At 37.3% G+C, this 21,245-nt stretch overlaps 1 protein-coding gene across 1 annotated transcript in view; it reads right to left on the bottom strand.

The window, feature by feature from the left end:
- Nucleotides 1-3,863: 3,863 nt before the first annotated feature.
- Nucleotides 3,864-21,245, bottom strand: part of LOC139712172 (ankyrin repeat domain-containing protein SOWAHB-like) — a gene marked incomplete at its 5' end in the record, with an annotated part of 30,497 nt that continues 13,115 nt past the window's right edge. The window contains 4 exons of the mRNA XM_071624011.1: nt 3,864-4,106; nt 5,648-5,722; nt 6,477-6,714; nt 7,485-7,508. Of these exons, the coding sequence (XP_071480112.1) occupies nt 4,034-4,106; nt 5,648-5,722; nt 6,477-6,714; nt 7,485-7,508 (410 nt within the window). The remainder of the gene's footprint in view (nt 4,107-5,647; nt 5,723-6,476; nt 6,715-7,484; nt 7,509-21,245) is intronic.

Raw genomic sequence — 21,245 nt, forward strand, 5'->3', positions numbered from 1 at the left:
TCATACACAGAATGTCTCTGTCTGTTTTCTTTCTTAGTAATTAACGATACTTCAACAATTCAACCTACAACAATTAAAATATCAATGCAACATTAAATACGTGGACTATTAAGTATGTGATGCTGTAATAATGAATAAAAACAAAACAAATTATACAGTTGTATAGTTATTTATGCTATTGTTGATATGAACAAAATAAATATTTGTACATATATTTATAAACATATTTCATGTGAAGAATATCCTTCTTCTTTTTTTTTTGCTTATTTGCCTTGTTGACTGAAAATTTCCTGTTTTTTCTCTTAGTGCAATATGCCAACTCCCATTCAAGTATCGTAGGCTGTTGTTTAACAGTACAAGTATATATTGTATATATTATATAACTTTGATAAAACAACATTCTATTACAGTTCGACCTCGATTATCCGGCCATGTCGGGACCAGCGCTCATCCGGATAAGCGAATTGGCCGGATATGGGAGACACAATGTTAATGTATGTAGCTGCCGTCCAAGCTGCCGTCCCAGTGCACTGGCAGCTAGGCAGGTAGCGTACCCAGCAACGGTGGTGTAATCTATGCTAGCTTGCGCAAAATTGTAGTCCCTTCTTCACAAAAATAAAGTATATCTTGTAGGTAAATCGTGTGAATTTTGTAGAAATTTTAATTGAGTTTAAAGTCATTGTTTTTCTCAATTTGTGGATTTAAAAAAAAGTCCTTCACTGCGTGAACGCGTCCAGATAATAGAGATTTCCGGATAAAAGGAGGCCGGATAATCGAGGTCGAACTGTATCTCATACACAAGAATTTCACTTACGTTTTGTCACTCTTCTATTGCAATATAATACAAGGACTTGCTCTACATCGGGCAGTACATACTTTATATTAAAACTATAAATGTAACAGGTATGCTGTGCTATATGATATAATATATGAAATACATATACTTTTACATCTTACATAGGTACCATACTTTACATCAAGTACAACTCTGCAAGTTGAGGAAGTCCACAAAATAAAAAGATGGGAAAGTCAACACACTTGTGCTTACCTACTCTGCCCCTAAAAGTACAAGACAATCTGTAAGTGTGTTTACTTTGCTTAAAAAAAAAATACATTCATTGTTATCAAAGTATAAATCAATACCATTTCAGCACCAAAGTCAGGAACCCTGTACTCATGTAAATGATAAATGTTACAATCAACTACAGCTGTATTTTGAACAAAGACAAACCCTTGGAACTTTTACACGGTACATGAGAGGTAAAAGAAAGATTAAAATGAAAATTACTCAACATTAAAATGCATTGATTAAAGATGTGTGATTCTTCTTTTTTTTTCATAAAAAACAGTGCAGTTACACATGGTATCAAAAAATGGACAGACTTCATACCATTTTGACACACTTTAAGTCGGTCAGTCTACAATCAACACATTTCAGTGTCAAAATCTTAGTTCTACACAAAACGACCCTTGCCATTTTCCAAGCACTCTAAAACTAGTGCAAGGATGCATTCATGCATATTCCAGTACCAGATTCATTTGGCAGCAAAACATTGCGTATCTGTTCAGTAGTCCAACATTAAATAAAGATTCTTACCACTATCACGTATCATATGTGACATACTGTATATAACCAGTATTTGTTGAATGAACTGGAGAGAGAGAGAGAGAGAGAGAGAGAGAGTTGCTATAGCACCTAATGGGCTAATTTATGCATTCATGTCAAAATCTACACAGTATTTCTGCTACAATGTACCTTGAAAACAATTATGCAATGAATGGCTAGAGAGGAACACAGATATATAGGTGCAAGGGGAGAGTACAATGTATAACAAGACATCTACTGATGCCAAAAATCTAGACAAGGCCAGCTCCGTGTGAACGAGATTTCTGTAAGACAGATGACATTCTCATTTCTAAAAACACATGTCATAGCTGCCATATTCTCAGTACTTGATACACCCTGTTTTCCTTCTGGTCAGGCACTTTGTTATAAATGAATGTCAAAACAGCAACCCCATGTAAAACTCTTGCAATTTGAAGACAATAACTAATTATCCAATCATCACAGATGATTTCTGACTGATAATCGAAAGTCCAATATCTACCTGATCTCTGCCTTTAAGATGTAACAAACGCTTCTGAATATTTGATATCTCTCATATGACAAAGTTTGTCATGAGTTTAGTTGACTTTTTGTGGAGATATACATTTTTTGCAGCATCCCAATGCACTGGATCACTGCTATTCCGCACACTGGTTAGACTGCATTAAAACTCTCACAGAAGTCAGGACACGTCTTATGGATGCCTGCTCTAATGCCAGCCAGACTGAGCATACATTCTGTATCATTCAAGGTAAAATGTACCAATTTTTGGCATACAACTTGATAGAATGACTGGTGAATGTTTTCTTCACTGGTCATATACTGACTTAATTACTTAACTTTAACTACTGCACTTCAGTGTCCGTGTGTAATAAATATCTTATACTACAAGAACATGAAATATGAAGCTTCTTAAAGCATTCTTTGCTTGATACAAACATCTTAAAGAAATCTTTGGTGCATTTAATAACTAATGAAATTGTACCTGGAATGCATGAACAACAAAAAAAGTTACTGCTCAAGAATTTGGTAACACCATAGGTAAACAGACTCTCGCAACAGTCACTGTATTCATGTTGATGAAAAGTACTTGGCAAACCGCTGGCCTCAGGGATGTTACGTTGTGACACAAGGTAAATTTTCTTTAAATGTTTGCAGACCATGTGTAGACGACCGCCAGGTTTTCTTAAAGGTGAAGAGCAATGTGATGCATTCATGATTGTTGCGCAAATATGCATGACCAATACAGTAAGAGCAAATGTAGAATGTCGACAGCACGGTACACACCCATCCACTTTGTAAACACTCTGATGAAATGAATGAAAACTGTCAAAGTGTAAATACTGCATAGTGGCAATGTACAATGTATCACCTTGAGTACTGCTTGGGCGGTCTTTGACAAGTCAAACATTTACACAATTGAGTTTCATCAGAAATAGATGCTATTAAAACTACTTTGTCACACCATGAAGTACCTTCTTCAGGTATCAAGCTTATTAGCAAATTGAATCTTACACAGTAATTGAACTGTGAACATACCCCAAAAAAATCTAAATGCCACATTTTCTGTTCTTTTGATATTTCCTTAGTACAGCGGGTCACATTTTTCTGTCAGCTATACATCACATGACCTTGTGCTTTCTTACACAAACACAGGAGAGTCTGTTTTCCATATGGACAATGTATAGAGGATATATCACAATGAAATAAAGTCATATGGATGCATTCTGTGCAAGGAACCTTAAATACTACATCATTTACTTTTTTTTTCTAAAATGCAGTCACACATTGATGTGACAGAGGTTAGAATATCAGCAACATGTCAGAGACAATGTACCAATATGAGACTTAATAGGTGCTAAATTAATTTTCCTGTGACACATGCCCTTATAATATCTCTGTTTCTCTATCTACTGGTATATTTTTTTTTTTCTGAATCTGTTACGATTTTGCATTGATCTCGTATTTTCACTTTGCTTCTTCTGTTCAAAATTCACCTTTTCATGCAGCCCAAGTGTGAAATTTGGGCCTACAAATTAGTTTTTCAGTAAATTAGAAAAAAAAACGTAAAAGAATTCCAGTGCATTTTAATTCTTGAGGAGCTGTACAACTGATACATCATTGCAAATATCACGTAGCACCATTTACACAGAAAGTACTTGAACAAGCATGAGTACATGAGACTAGTACAGTGACTTGTATTTCAATAAGAGAAACTGGTTCATTATTTGATATTACTATGACTGTTAAACCAGCAATTCTGTTGTCAAATACAAGAGTTGCCAAATGACACTGGCTTGATCTTTTGTTTGTAACATTGCTAAAAAATTTGGTCTTTAAGCACTTTTCTTGTTAAAAACAAGAGCTCCACTGATGGAATTGGTCTCTTCCTTCCTGTAGGTAGCCCAACTCTGTTTCCATCCTCAATCAAACAAAGGTTGCCGTGGTGCTCTCCGTCAGCATGTCAGGGTCAGAATCAAACCTCCGGATTTGGTCCTCTCTATTATGCGAGCAGGCAAAAAGAAATATATTGTAATAAAATATATGAAGTAATAATACAAAAATAATAAAAACAAAACCACACACACATATACGCATGCCCATCAAGATAAAAAACCCAAACACAACAACCAGATAAGATGGGGAAGGGGGGGGGGGGGGGGGGGCAATGAATTATCAATGTAATATATATATACCATTATTCCAACTTCCATCCGAGTCCCTGAAACATTAACATTATTTGATATCCAGAGATCCAACTGTTACCTTTTTGTAGTATTTCTAACTTGTTTTTTTGTCTAAAATACTGCAGGTTTCATGAAATATACTGTTTTTCCAATATTGCATTATTACACATGGGTTGCAGGAAAGGTACAAATACTGTTTTTCTTAATTTTTTTTTTCCAGCCATCAGAATACTACAATGCCAATTATAAGGTCGGTATCCCTGCATATCGATTATTGTTCATGCGGTGCTTTACTTGAATACCCATGTCTATCATATAACCAGGGCTCGACGCTAACTTTATTTTTCGGTGGCCCGATGGGGCCACCAAAATCATCAATTTCAAATTTTTGGTGGCCCGAGAGAAAAATTTGGTGGCCGGAAAAAAAAAAACATTGATAAAAGTCATTTTTTAAAAATAAGTCGCACACTCACTGCATGCATTTATGCATTTCCGGCGCAAAAAGTTACAAATTTATTGACACACTTATTGACACACAAAAAATTTTGGTGGCCCGAGGTGGGCCACCAAATTTGCCCTTTTCTGAAATTTGGTGGCCCGACTTTCATTTTTGGTGGCCCCGGGCCACCGTTAGTGTCGAGCCCTGATATAACTATCAAAGTTTGTGGCTGTGGGGTTTTGACATGTGTCTAATGAATGAACATGGTGATCATTCAAAAGTTTGTTAAAATCTAGCCAGATAAAAATATATTTCTAAAATAGGTTTATGTCAATCACAAAACAGTTACATGATGGTAGGTGTAAAGTAGGATCCCTTTTTTAGATTAATTAACAATTCTTTCCCTTACAGCTTATCAATCTAAAAAAAAATATATATATGAATATCAAATATCTTTGATATATATGTACACGGGTATGTATGTATGTATGTACATTGTATGTATATAAATATCACATATCTTTTGTATGTATAAATGTATGAACCCTTTTAATCCATCTGAAGTCATCCAAGAAAGGAACAACGATGATCAAAGCAAATTTAAAATGGATCCATCTCAGATATGAAATTGATGATATAAGATTGAATAATTTGGATCAGACACTATCATTTGGTTTTCTTTTTCTTTTTCATTACCTGTGAACATCATGTAAAATTTGTACAAAGATTTCATGGACAGCCAATCAACAGAAATCATCAGAATACACAATGACGCTATCCCAAACAGGGAAAAGGGCATGATAAAGTGATATCAAAATATATATCCCAAAATATTGACAGTATCACCTTTAGTACGGCTGCCCCAACTATCGGCAAAATGGTACAATGACAAAAAATAGTGAGAAATTCACACACCTGTTCTTATCTGACGTACTCCGTAATTTCCGTGACCTGTTTGGGACAGTGTATCCAGATGGGGGTGGCAATAAGCTACAGGGGTAGGGACAAGAGAGAAAGAAAAATATATGATGCCATGTGAATCAATCAATCGATCGATCGATCGATCATCGATCGATCAATCAATCAATCAATCAATCAATCAATCAATCAATCAATCAATCAATCAAACAAACAATCAACCAATCAACCAATCAATCAAGTTATCAATCAATCAATCAATCAATCAATCAATCAATCAATCAATCAATCAAGTTATCAATCAATCAATCAATCAATCAATCAATCAATCAATCAATCAATCAATCAACCAACCAACCAATCAATCAATCAAGCAAGTTATCAATCAATCAATCAAGCCAATGAAGCAGAGATATCACATTGTAGTCACTGTTGAACAGTGAGTTACACAGACTGCAAGCTGATTTCCACAGAGTTATGGAAATCTAACAGAAATGGGTTATGCGGTTAATGCCAGTGAAGTAAATATTTTCCTTGATAAACAATTGCATAGTACTTTTATGCTACAAACCTTTTAGCTAAAATACCAGCCTACATCAGTTTTTCATTCTTCAGAGAGAGAGAGAGAGAGAGAGAGAGATAACTGTTGTGACAGATTCCTGCCCAACATTAGTCGGCCATAAGCATGAGAGAGAGAGAGGAAAAAAAAAAGGAAGGAAAAGGATTGCTACCATACAGGCTGCGTTCAGAGAGAGAAAAGGAAAATTTAACTGGAACATATTTCTGACCCCAGTTCCCAACACAGATTGCACAACATACCAGTGACTGTGTGTAGCTCAGATTGTGGGCGCTCTTTGGCCGGGTCTTGGGTGACGGGGGCGGAGTCACGGGAGGGGTGCGATCTCTCTTGTGGTCCTTGTCCTCCAGGTTCTCCGCTGAGCCCCAGAGACGGAAGGAGTTGCGGAAGGAGGAGCGGAGGATGGAGCCCAGCCTGGAGTGCCTCTTGGTCTCCTCTTGCTTCGGCTCCGCCAGGGACATCAGGTTGTGGGGCTTGATCACTTCGGCTGGAGGAGAGAGAGGTTTGGGTGGTGGTTGAGGTTGGGGTTGTGGTTGAGGTTAGGCGGTAACAGAGATAGGGAGGTAGAGGTGGAGGGGTGGTAGAGGTGGTAGAAGTTGGGGTGGTAATAGAGGGGGTGGTGGAAGAGGTTGGGATGATGGTAGAGGTATGGGGTATTGGTAGAGGATGGGGGTGGTGGGAGATGTAGGGGTGGTGTGGTGGAGGTTTTCAGTGGTGGTAGAGGTGGGGATGGTGGTAGGGTTTGGATGGTGATAGAGGTGGGGGTGGTGGTAGAGGTTTGGATAGTGATAGAGGTGGGGGGTGGTGGTAGAGGTTAGGGTGGTGGAAGAGGTTGGGATGATGGTAGAGGTTGGCGTATGGTATAGGATGGGGTGGCAGGTGAAAAAAAAAAATGGTTGGTTTTCTGAGCATAGATTTCATTACAATTGTAGGACCCCACCTCTAAAAACATGAGGTCACTACTGTCCTCTCTCTATTGTGACATACACATTATATACATACAGTTCGGTTGAGTGGGAACCATTGAAAATACAGATTTTTTTTAAAAGCAGATTAATGTGGCTACATGAAACAAGAAGAAATGCTGTCAAGAATGTTAAAATTGAGAGCAAATGCCTGTACTAGCTGAAGGAAAACTATTCTAAAACTGAATGTGATTCCTGTTTTTCCTTCTTTTTTTTTCAGAACAGATAAAGCTAGAAGAAGAAGAAAAAACTGTAGACTTTATAATTGAGGTAACAAGATCAGCATGCTTACCTGTGGATTGGCCATGCATCATTTCTGTGATGAAAACAGAACAAAAAAGAACATATTTCATGAGATTTCTTTCTAAAATTGGTTTGAGATGGATTTGAATACCAAAATGATGAGGAAATGTGTAGATTTCCACACGGCACATGTATAAATATTGGTTAAAATAGGCTATGCTACCTAGTGTTGGTGTGTGAGGTTGTTAGTGTGCAACGATTGACAACAATAACACGTGTTAGAATCGTCTTAACCACCACAAATGACCAAAAAATAAAAAATAAAAAATAAATAAAATGGCATGTTGGTGCACTCAGATTAAAAGTTTCCTATATGGTGTAACAATAACAATACATATTCTGTGGTATACACATTATGTGCATAAATGTGATTGATATAGTAGTCGTGGAATTATCATACACTGAAAAAAAAAAAACATGAATGTGATACATGTATTTCTTCTTTTAATAACGCTCATCCACCATCCCCCCCCCCCCCCCCAAAAAAAATACAAAGTTTATCAGTTTTTGAACCACATCCCCCCCCCCAAAAAAAAAAAAAAAAATCAACCCCAAAACAATTAGGCAACATTTTCATAACTCGATCATGTGTAAATGATCAACCGCTCGACTGTCCTTAAAATCATGACTGCCTGAAACAACAGCTTCCCAATTTTTACCACAAATTTACCACAGAATACTTCAGGCACATCAATGCAAGATTTATGCAGTGACTTGTAATTTGAAATGATTTAATCTCAGATGGGGTGAAAGACATTGGACAGAATGATGCAAATTTTGAAAACACAGTATTCTTGGAATTTCTCCCCCCCCCCCCCCCCCCCCAAAAAAAAAAAAAAAATGTCCCACCTCTATATACCAGAACTTTATATTGTCTTGGTGACTAAACTGGGATTTACTTGTACTTATGAATGCAATACAGTAAACAAATATGACTCTCTAAGTAGGACTTTCAGAGAAAGAAACAAAAAAAAAAACAACAACAATCAAACAAACAAACAGAATTATGACTGCAATTAATCACCCTCACATTAAGTTTTCATTAAGCGTGAACGCAAACACAAAATCAAAGCAGACATTTTTCTCTTCACATGAAATATTAAATGAAATAAAAATTGGATCTAGATGTATTTTCATTTAAAAAGAGTTGCTGTTAGTTGTTCATCTATAAATATGCCATAAATTGATTTAGAGTAGACATAAAAGTGTATGACATTTCAAGCTCCTTGTATCCTGTTACTTAAGTTCTCACAATAAAGTCACAGACAATAAAAACTGATAAATCTAGTTTGGCTGACAAACAAAAAGGTTAAGAGTTGCTCTCAAATTAAAAGCTTGATATTTAAAACTACACGCCTCCAGTCTGAATTTTCAGAGTCTAGGAATATTTTTGAAAAAAAGAAAGAAGGCAGAGTATACAATTTCTTAAGATGCATACTACTACGGCATTTTGAGCGAGCCCATTGGCCCAAATCCCCAAAGGCAGTTTAAAATTAAATCCATGGTTTAAATTTAGTTCATGGACTATTAAACAAGCGTGAAATAGGCATACCTCGCACATGCGTGTATCATCATCAGCGCACATTCACTATTTGGCGGCAGTTGCAGTTTTGTCATGCTCATTAACACAAAAGAAATTGGCACAATCCATGGGCTAGATTTAAACTACCTTTGAGAATTGCAGTCATTGTGTATAAATGTCTAATCTTCGGCACTATTACTTGACTGCATCTAAACTTCCAAGCCAGATTTTTTTTTTTTTTTTTTTTTTGGGGGGGGGGGGGGAGGGGTTTATTTCTTTGCACAATCAACATGTTCCATACTGAATTCTCAAATTCCCATAGACTTAATACTTAGGCTACCAGGTTTAAAAATGGAACAGGATAAGTGGTGACCCGCTTTCTTACTTTATATGTGTCTGAGAAAGGACTTTAATAGATAAAGCGACACAAATCACATATCATTGGAAGCCTTGAAGTAAGGAGAAATATATATATGTGTTATTTTCTTGTTATAGTGACAGATCACGACTACTGTATACTCCTGGGCACTACTGAATTTAATAGCATGTACGAAATGCTGTCTGCTTCTATGCAAATGCCAAATCTCCAATGTATGTGTATAGGCCTGTGGAGTATAATGTAGGTTGCAAAGTACTATGATTCCAAATATTATATCCATACTTTTTATTTTTGATCTCATTCTTCTAATGCAATGAATATTTCATGCCCTCGTATCATGGGTAATTTTAGCTGCGGTGAGGGAACTTTCTCTGAAATAGAACATGCTGTGGCGGCATTCCTCAATACTGTGTGTTAGTTTTGCTGGCAGGCATTGGGAGGGGGGAACGCACAATTTTCGGGCCAGCTACAAACTGTGAGTGCATGATTGGGACACAAAAACACGCTGAAAAGAGGTGAAAAGCGAGAAAATAAAAGAAAGATAGGTTAGAGAGACAGGGAGTGAACTTACCTCCAGAGAGTTGGGGCATAAAGCGAGGGAGGATATTGTTTGGCGTCTCTGACCAATGCTAGAGTTTCAAAAAGTTTCGCTTGGCTGGTATGTGGTATATATGCAGTCACACCAAACCACCACACACAATTCAGATGTACCCACAATTGGCATGCATGCACAGTACATACATGTACAGTGTTTGTACATACATACATACATACATACATACATACATACATACATACATACCACCATAGGCCTACATAATACTCTAGACAAACAAATGCTGTACACACAAAATCCATACAACGTACATTCATTGAAACAAATGTACACTAACAAAACACACACACACACACACACACACACACACACACACACACACACACACACACACACACACACACACACACAAACACAAAACACACATGTAAACACACACATACTAACACACTATTAAAAAAAATCACAAATCTTCTGTACGTGGTGCAGCAGACCAACAGACAGACACACAAAAATTCGGCAAGTGCTTGCTGAACTGATAAAGAAATATACTTTAAGGTAACAAATATTTTTAGCAGCAAAAAAGAAAAAATGCCTGGTTGAAGACAGATTTGCTGACACATATAAAAAAAACAAGGTTCTTTTCTTTTCTAAAGGACAAACCATACAGCAATAAAATCAATGAAGACTAGCAATGTATTTTTCTTTATGATTCTTTTTTTTTGGGGGGGGGGAAGGAAAGGTGGAATGATTGTTTAAAAAGCTTTATTATGTAGGCACACACTAGCCCAAATCTATAACAGACAGGTAGGCCCTTTAGGCCTAACCAGCTAAAACTGAACAAAGTTACAAAACTTGAGCTATGAGCCAGCAGGACAAGGTGCATTTTTTTCTTTTTGCACGCATGCAGTTTTCTAATGATGTCCAAATAGTAATGGCCTTTCTGCAATTTTCATACTTTACGACGTTAACAATTACTTCACTATTAAAAAGTTGACGGGGGGGGGGGGGGGGGTAATAAGAAAAGATGTGGCTTTGCACTCGCTACTCAGCTACCGGATAGTTTATTGAATTTTCGGGGACTATGGTCACTAAAACTTGGTTATTAAAGTGAGGAGGGCATGATGAGTGTAGCATTTCAAGCACATACACAACACAAACACAGACCTCAGATTCAGTTTTCAGAGACACACGCTACAAGGGCAGAGTGCAATGACAGAGACTGGTTAGATTTAACAGACAACTGTACACACAGAAACAGGTGAAACAGTTTATATTAGCTTCGACAGAGACAACACCGCACATAATATGTAAAATGCAACTGGAAGCTTCGTACATTATTGTTAGTCACGTATATGCAAGAATTGAAGTGAATTAACAGACGTTTTCACTAGAGGAAAAAAAAAGGGGGAAAAATCACAGAACACATCAGTGAGGTAGATGTGCCACAGGCGAAGATCACAGAAATGGAAACATTACATAGTAGTAAGATTATATCTAATCATGCGTTAAATAACGAATTTGTTAGTAGCTCCTCTATTCCTTTGGCTGCTTGTTACATCATCTCCCAGCTTCATCATCACATGCAACGGTTACTATATATTATTTGACCCACTGTATGTTGTGTTATCTGACATTGTTCAGGCATATAGCTTAAAAACATATTTTGTACGTTCCTTTCCAAATCGTTTACATCATATGTCACACAAATAAGCACACAGTTCATGGTTGATAAATACCCCAAAATACAGTAACTGCATGATTAATATTGATTGGTTGATTGATTAAATGCTTGATTGATATTTATTGATTGAAAAATGTGAACTTGCTCAAGTCAATTAATGAAACAACCAATTTCACAATAAAAGACATGCTATGTTTGGTCTAAAAACACCTTAGTTCAGCAGTTACACACACACATGTCCATAAAAATCAGCTTGAGAGAAAATCGAAAATACAGAGTGTTTCTTCCAAGGCAAGCTTTTTTCTTCTTTTTTATCTGTCAGCATTAATACACAGAAAATATGTACTAACAAACTAATCACAATGACATTGCATGTCATAGAATCTATCGTAAATCTGAGTGGACAAAAGGCAAAACCTTTCAAAGGTAGCATATTGCATGGTGTTGTAAGAAATGTAAAAAAAAAATTGCATTTCTTCATCATGTTACACTACGTATTACACATCATCTGGTCAGTACTACAAACATTGCACATACATGTATATGGCACAGAAGAGAAAAACAGATGTATGCTATAACGCTACTACTGTTGTAGAGGTTTATGTTAAGGACTGGGAATTCTGCAGCTTTTTACAACTTTAGCTATCATAGTAAATAAGAAATGGAGGCAGAATGTTAATACAAATCTCACATGGAAGTTTCAACAGGAGATATCTGTTGGATGAAATTTCTTTAAACGACTGTTCCTTTGTGTACAGGATTTCATTTCTCATGGAAATTATGACATCATTATTTGTAAAACCTGTGTCATGTGCAGATATGTACTCATATTCTCTTTGTCTCGATAACTTTAATGTTTGTATATAGGCCTATCCCATTTGGAAAATATGTGATAACTTTTCTCTAGCCTTTTAAACACAAACATTTCAAAAGGCACAGCGATTCCACAAATCTGATGCACAACTACCAGAAATCTATGTCGACCCCAACATGAACTTTCACTCTGCCCAGCCGCGTGGAGTGACATCATGATCTAATGGGACGGACCTGGTGTCTCAATTAAACTTACGGGGAGACAAGGTTGGAATTATGGCATCAATAGCACACATTTTAGACAAACGATGGTGTTAAGAGACAGTTAGAGTGAATGACATGACTCAACGAGGGGATGGACAGAACGGAGATGTGAGTCGTCGACGTTTGGTCTCGTGAATCTTGTGAATGGAGAGCAGAGAGTGAGCAGTGAGGGGTGTGAGTGGGAGGTGGATGAATATGTGGGCAGGAAAAAGTATACTGTAGGAGAAAAGTACATTGCCCCCATTTTTTTTTTGGGGGGGGGGAGGAGGAGGAGGAGAGGGTGAAGGAAGATGGGGTGGTTCAAGGGCGGGGCGGGACATTGGCCATTATAGCACCGACGACAGATAAAAGCCTGTCGTGCGGTGAGGAGGATGAAGTTATCCCTCTGCTTGCATCATCAGCAAAACACCGCTCTCTCCCAGATTCAAGGTTCTGCCTGGCGGTGCTGTCAACGATGCGGTAAAAATTTTGCCCACCGGTACGACGATGTGACGGCATAATTACAGACTGGGCCGAAAATCACGACATGCACGTGAGATGGCCAAGAGGACAAACGGAGACAATGACTGACTGCCGACAGAGAAGAATTTAAAAAAAAAAATGAACCACACCCGCTTAAAAGTTTAATCAATCCAATAGGAAGAGAAGAATGCTTATGAAACCTCAGCTGTAAACGTGACAACAACCATAGAGAGAAATAGAGTGACAGAGAAGGGGGGGGGGGGGGGAGACATAAAGAGCAAGAAAGAGCGAGAAAGAGTAAAGTTTGATTTCCAAGCTGTAAAACTTGTGTTTTCTCTGTGATGAAGCAGTGCTTGTTGATCTACAACATTTGTTGTTGTTTTTCTTTCCTTCTTTTTTTTATGTGCAAAATGCATCCAGAACAGATAAACAGGCACACTATAGAAGGTAAATTCACTAATTCACAACAATCTCATCCTTGCAACTGATTGACAAATTGCCCTACACCGACGAAAATAAGCACTGAATTGATCAGTGTTTTTTAGTAGTAGCCATGATAAAAAATCATGGGCGTACATACTCGAGCAGGATTCGAACCTACGACCTCCTGATCACGACGGAAGAATTTTCATGAATTTGAATAATCTCATCCTTTATCTATTCTATGATAAGAAATGGAAGACAATCCTTTCAATACACAATATTAAACTCCCAACTGGGATTTTGTGACTATCCCCTGATTTAGCATCAAGGTTTATACCAATTTCCATCTGTGTGTTCTGAAAAATTGTCACAATGTGCTAGCAAAGAGTATGTGAGTCCAGGTAGTGATGTAAAGATTACAAGCTGTGAAATGAAAAGAAAACCAGGGGTGCACGTGAGCTCCTCATTAAAAAAAATAAAAAATTGAAAATATGATAATAAAAATTGGGCACAGTTTAAAGGGAGGGAATGCAGACTATGGCCAAGTGTTATGCAAGGGAGAGGTAAAGCAAGACAGACAGACAGACAGACAGACAGACAAACAGAGAGACAGCATGAGACAATGATGACAAAAGATGAGACAAACATTGTGGGTGTGATTGCTACTTATGAAATGAAAACGAGGCCCCGTTTCATAAAACTTATTTTCAATTACAAGTTCCGATAGTTGTTACTGTACAAGCTACTGAAATCCTTGCATCTGATTGGCTGAGAGCAAGTTTGTCATAGAAATGTGGCAGTTGTTACTAATATCAAATTCTATGAAACAGGACCCAGGTCTTTATACACCATTTGTCTAATGTCTATTGAATTCTGTCATTATTTATCTTGTATAAATCATAATCATTACAAGCAAGATATAATCTAACCCCCAGAGGTATATATTAGTGCATGGTCATGAGTGCAAGAACAGAGAGACCATTCACTATTTGTTTTATAAAACACCATAGATGATACCAGGTGCAGTCTGAGCCAATTAAGGCCTGAATAATCATATCATGAACAACAATGAGGGTACAAAACAGCAAGTTTGATGCAGAGTCCAGCACAGGCATTAGTAGAGTATAGTGATGTCATTGTAAGCGATCCCTAAACTGCTTGGCGACATTTGCACTCCCAATATTATATTGTGTAATGGTAGGCCCTACATTTTAATCACGTGAGGAGCAGTCGCCTGATCATGTAGCAATAATCTTGTCGGGGTGTCGTGCAATTATCGATAATCAATTAGTTGATTGCATTCAAATTTGAAGGCCGTTAACCCTGAAATATTGTCAAACACACAGTGCTATTATTTAAAGTGTAAAAACATACAGTACACATTAAACACAATATATTCCTAATACATGTACTTACCATTCTTATTGCATCTAGCTCTGACCGATAAAGTTTGACATAAATCTGGAAGATGCTACCTATTTTACAAATCTAAATTGGTTACATCTGTTCAGCAACCACTTTCTACTTTTGATGACATCTAACTTTGTCCTTCTACCTGCACACTACTTAAGTACTTTTAACTTGAACACTCACATGCATAATATACATTTTAAAAAAAAATCCACACTTATTACATACATTGAAGTGCACAACCATCTTAATTAAATACAAATTTCAGTAACCATGCATATACTAGGTAATACAATATAAAGAGAAATACATGCACTCTTCCTTTTATTCCTGAATAAAAACCTCCACACCCTCATATCAGGTAGACTATCAAAACTGCATGTACCGTTACACAATATATCATATAAGCATTTATACTTGTATTCATTGTAGAAACTGTAAACAACTCCTTTCACGTCTTTGGCACTTCAAGAAAGAGAGGGTCGTATGTGCCATATGATAAACATGGTTTCATGGGGTAATAATCTTCATTTCTATGCCTTCAAATTCAACCTAATCCCAGCTGATTTTCACTATCTATAAAGATAATGTGCTTGCCAGTGAGAAATATTATGTATTACCTTAACTCCCTCCCTACCCCTTCAGATCTCCCAACCTTTCTGTCTGAAATGAAGCTGAAGGGTCTATGGCAATCCCTTCTGGGCAATTACCCCGGACCCTTCCCCTGACCCTAACCTTAATCCTAATCCTGAACCTTATCCCAACCCTAACCCTAATCTTCATTCTAACCTTATCACTAACCAGTGTTTAACAGGGGGTAATTGCCCTCGGGTGGTAATTGCCCTGATATGATTATAGGTGAAATACATCTAAACAGCTGAACTATTAGAAACTTTGTGACGCTTATAATAATAGTTAATTTAAAAGATATGATTTTTGTTCTTTTTTTTAATTCCTACCCTCTCCCCTTCTCTCTTAATACCATAGTTCTTTGGCCATACTTTGCAGAACATCCAATATTAATCCAATTGGCCTGCATCCCCTAAAAAGCATACAAAAAATGTATCACAATTTTGACCGAGTCAAATGCAATCAATTTGCGTAATTCATACAAGGCATCAACCCCTCCAAAGTTGAATGAATTGCTACACTTCAATTTCACTTCACTACTATCATCAAGACACACAAAGTTTGGAAGCTCTTGCCAGATTAAAAGACGCTGCGCTCCTTGTAAACAAAATCAAAAACAAAACAAAAACAAGGAAGAAGAAAAAGATGATTGATTCAACTTCTGGTTCTTGGATCTAAATCTATGCAAACGTCCATCAAAAATTTTCCTGATTTCAAGTATGCTGTACCAGCAAACTGGAATAGAGTCCTCTGGCTTTTGGGAATCCCACTGAAGGTTCTGCCAAGTATCCCTCCATGTAACAAAGATACACTGTAACTAATTCAAACCTCTCTGGGTCTTGGGTGTAAATCTTTACAGTGGATAAGACACACCCACTTGAGAAGACATGGAAAAGACCGTTTAAACAAGCTTACTCACAATGAGGTACCGCTTAATTCAGCAGTCCAAATTTTCCAGTTCTGTATTTAGCTGATCTCACTTTTAGTACATTCAAAATGAGGTACAGGTTATAATGAGGTACAAATTGTAACATCAGCAGACCCAGTCCTTGTATCAGCAAACCTGATTAGAAATTATCTATAGCTTTTATGAATCCCAGCGAGCAGTTCCACAAACTCATTTTGTGGGGGGAAAAGGAGGATGGGGCGGAACCCTAGAGGGTGAAAAAACTGGTCTCCTTGATCTTGACGGAGCTGTGCTCGAAGCGGGCGCCCATCAGCCTGTACCGCTCCTCGACAAACTCAAACTTGGTCGCCTCCGACTCGCATCCCCCGCCAGTCTCACCTTCGGCCTCTTCTATCGCTGCATGAGAAAGGTGACAGAATCACTGGGATGATGTTCTCTTGCTCAATATACTCACTGCAGAAATTCTCCAGCAGAGAAAATACTGGTTAGGAGAGCAGAACTTGATGGCGAAAAAATCTCTCTCGCTCGTTAGTCTGTGAAATCAGACATCATTCCGAGTTAGTCACTGTGAAGTCTCCTCAACTTCTAACAAGACAATGCAACATTCCGTTTTTCTTTATCTCTTCCTTTTCTGTGTTTTTTTTTTTTTTTTTCTGAGGAGGAGTTTTCTACACAGACTCGACGAATGCATCACGGCGCTGTAGTAGCACGAGAAGATCACCGAAACAACACTGGCATGCATGCAGACACGAACGAGGAAACCATTCCACATCGACTGACGAAAGCTTGACTGACACACACAAAAAACACTGGGGGGAATGGACAACAGTTCAACAAACACTTTCACTTACAATCAATTCTATCGCCCAACAACGGCTTCTTTCCTACAACAAGTACATCGTGAAGAACTACAAACCATGCCAATGGACAAGTCGAGTACAAATCTCACGATAAGCAGAGCAAACATCAATACAAGAGCAGGTCCACAAATCTATGCAACATCCTAAGAATAGCAAACAAGTTGTTTGTCTGTGCATGAATATGAACACAAGATCATACAAAACTGAATAAAAATTCTGAATAACAAATTTTGATGAATTTTTGTCCTCCATAAGTACTTTAAAATATCACTTTTACCTCAACTATTTTTTTGAAGACTTGCATTTACCCGGCAAATATTTTTTTTTTTTTCATTTCTACATCACCTCTTTGTAAGGAACTCATCCATCTAAATCAGGAAAAAGAGTATCAACTTAAAGTAATATTAAGACCATCTGATTTCAAATGTTCTCACTTCTATCAGTGTAAACAAGACATAAAAAAGACGGATGATTACAGATTCACGTCCTGATACTAAGAAAGAAACCACGTGAAAGCAGAGGCTGCAAACATCTGATATTTCTGATCATAAAGCTGGATGGCTTCTAGTATCCACTAAAAGCAGGAAATGATGATTTATATGCAGAAGGAGAAACTCTGTAGACATATGTAAAGATGCATACCATTGCTAACTTGTATCTTTAGTTTGCTATCTGTGCTTTACCACTCAGACTATTAAAAAAAGCAATTCTGGTGTTATACACAACTTCTTAAGTCACTTGAGGAAGCAGCAACTAAATCTCCCAATTTCCTTAACTATTAAGATAGGAGTGAACAGACGTAAAAACACAAAAGTTGGACTATTTTTTGCCATGTCTGCGCCGTAGATTAAACAAATAGCTCCATCCTTGCCAATAAAGGGACAAAATCATGGTCCACCCACACATGTAAAATTCCTATCATAGATGGATGAGTCACTTAGCACTGGAAGTATGATTCATAGTTTGATATTCACCACTACAGGGGGACAAAATGTTTCCCCGTTATGACCACTAGTGTCCCATTAAATATGCTAGTACTTCCACAATCAGTATGGCACTGGTGCCAACACTGTATCTATGTCAGTAGACTATCAATACTCTCCCTCTATATGCACACACACCTGAAATAATTCCTTGAACATAGTGCTGTATATATGAATCATCACTGCATTTTAAAAACATCCTATATCTATTCCAAATAGAACTATATGTATAAGATTTTAGTACTTTAGTTAGTTCACGTTGTCAAATTTCACAAACTTCTCATGAGTAATAGTTTTGCCATACTTCGAATCTGAATCGTACTGTATTCCTTATGTACTGATCAACATGTTATTTTTTAGTACCCGATTAGTCCTCCATTCCCTTGCACAGTTAAAAGCTCCTTAACTTACAACATCTTTTAGTTGAATCATACAATTTAAGTACATCACAAATACGCTTAAAAATCCCTGCATTCTAACGAATTAAGGAGGGTTTCATTGTTGAACAGAAAACAATGGCTTTTCGTAAGTGCCTAGAATTATACTAAAACAGCCCTGTCTTTCTGCAGTAAGTGCAATTTCTTAATTTTTCCTCTGTGCTTGTCTGTAAGTAATCATATCTTTGATATTCATGGTGCGAAGTAGGCACAGCAAAATAACACTGTGTATTTAAGTGAATTTCCGCATGAAATATGAATTCATAACTGGTTACCCTAAATAGAACAATCATGTGCCAGCGAGTAAGCAAAAGATGAATTGCCTATGTGATATCTTGTAGAGCTTATTGAGCTATAAATTTGATGCAAGAATTGACTTGAGAAATTATGCAGGAATCATCTGATCATTCTGTTGATTTTCGTGTCATGTTAAACATATTTTTCTAATGCTGTAGAATCCCAGATATGATCTATGCGACACTAAAAGACTTCACAGAAGTCGGGCTGATTCACACTGATGCACTTCCAACTGCACTTTTGACACATAAGATAAACAGCAAAGTACCATATTGTATCTTACGAATCAATGTCATCAATTGTCTATGAGCAGTCATATGAATCTGGTTTTCAGTTTGGTACTCTTATTCCAGCACTAGAGCAAAGTTGAGAATACATACGACACACCAATACCACAGCAATTTGAGCTGCATTTGGTGTGAGAACAGATGGTAAATTTTGATCACAATACGTAGTGTACCTTCCGTGCATACAGTATGTACACATGTACTGGCGTTGGCCTCACCTTCAGTATGTCAGAACTTGAATAAGGTTCGCAGATGGCACTATAAAAACACATACATTTCCTTGCAGACACTATTGTAGCAAGCTGTAAAGCACATGGTTCTGTCTGGATCCTAGGTCCTGTAAAAATATTTGCTGACAAAACGAAATATTCTATTCCACAACATTGATCGCAATCCACATCATATTCATCTGGGTTTGGATATCGTGTTGATTCTGTTGTCATTAACAACACACAATTTCTTTGACCCTAGGTTCGAAGCACTCCTTTGATGGCAAGTCTATGACAAGCACATTCCAAAATTTTGGCAGTTACACTGCGTCATACTTTTCTCTATCGGCAAAAGGCACATCAAACACATTAAATATACAATTGAGGGCATAAGGCCTCATTTCTGTACTATTAAACAAATATCTACTGCTTACCATGCTCTCTTCCCAAATCCTCACTCATCCCATTTCATTTGTTTACTTACAGTTTGCGAAAATCTTCAGTTTTCGTTCACTGAGACTTGCAGAGAGAGAGAGAGAGAGGGATAGACAGCAAGAACCGACAATGGTGTCTGACAAAAATGCATATTGCATTGAATGCGACATCCAGGAGTAGTCACATAATGGAAAAAAAAAAAAGGGAGAGAAGTTTTTAGTATGAGAGACCGAAGAGCACATACATGTGAAAACAATGGCAGACAGATGTTTGATGGATTAACACAAAATGGCACGCACGTATAGTGTGACATATAAAGGCATAAGTGTACAACAATATATACGTTGATACGAAGAACTTTACGATGCACGGTCTAACCACTAAATGCTTTTCTACGAACATATCACACAATGTTAGAAGGACAGGGACAGTCTATCTACTCATTTTTCTTATCTATCACAATGCAGCCATGCACTTGTAACACTAGATAACTTCCATTTTGCAATTCTGGATGGTTCCAAGGAATTAAACTCATAAAATCAGCAGTACTCTTTCACACAAGCTCATAAACGTTGTCATTAATTCACAAAAGTACATGTACTTCTATTTTTTTCTTCTACTTTTTGATTGGCATAAAGTGGCCCCCATTACTTTCTGCAGAGAAATTGCTGTTTAAGGTCAGTCCACTTGTCGTGGAGGTTTCTCTCTTGAAGGCTGTTCTTTTGCATCTGTACATACATCATGTCATCAAATTGACTTTTGTATGCCAGTTACTACCAATATCTTTCATCCCCTTTTCTCCAATCAATACTGCTGACCTTTGACATCACCTCAAGGGTTTTGTTTAACCCTTGGAACACACAGATCTGCAAATTGTAGGCAAGGAACATGGTAGGACGCTTTGAAAAAACTCATCACAGTCCGTTAAGAATTCTCATCAGTAACTGCAAGCAAAGCTCATTCGCAAAACATCAATGCAAAAAAAGTGAACGAGTAATCATCAGGCAAGCAGTGCAAAACATTGCATCAATACATGCTATTAGTATCAAGTGCATATACATGTACATTGTTACATTTGTTAAAAGCTATAGCATGAAAAGCAGTTAGTAGCTTTTAATTTACAAGGTATATAATATATAAATCTATAATTTGCATACAGAACTTTACAAGATTCATTTACGCCTACTTGTAA

Source organism: Diadema antillarum, unplaced genomic scaffold, assembly GCF_040938485.1.
Source record: "Diadema antillarum isolate AM-2024a unplaced genomic scaffold, OU_Dant_1.0 seq00001769_RagTag, whole genome shotgun sequence".
NCBI lineage: Eukaryota > Metazoa > Echinodermata > Echinoidea > Diadematoida > Diadematidae > Diadema > Diadema antillarum.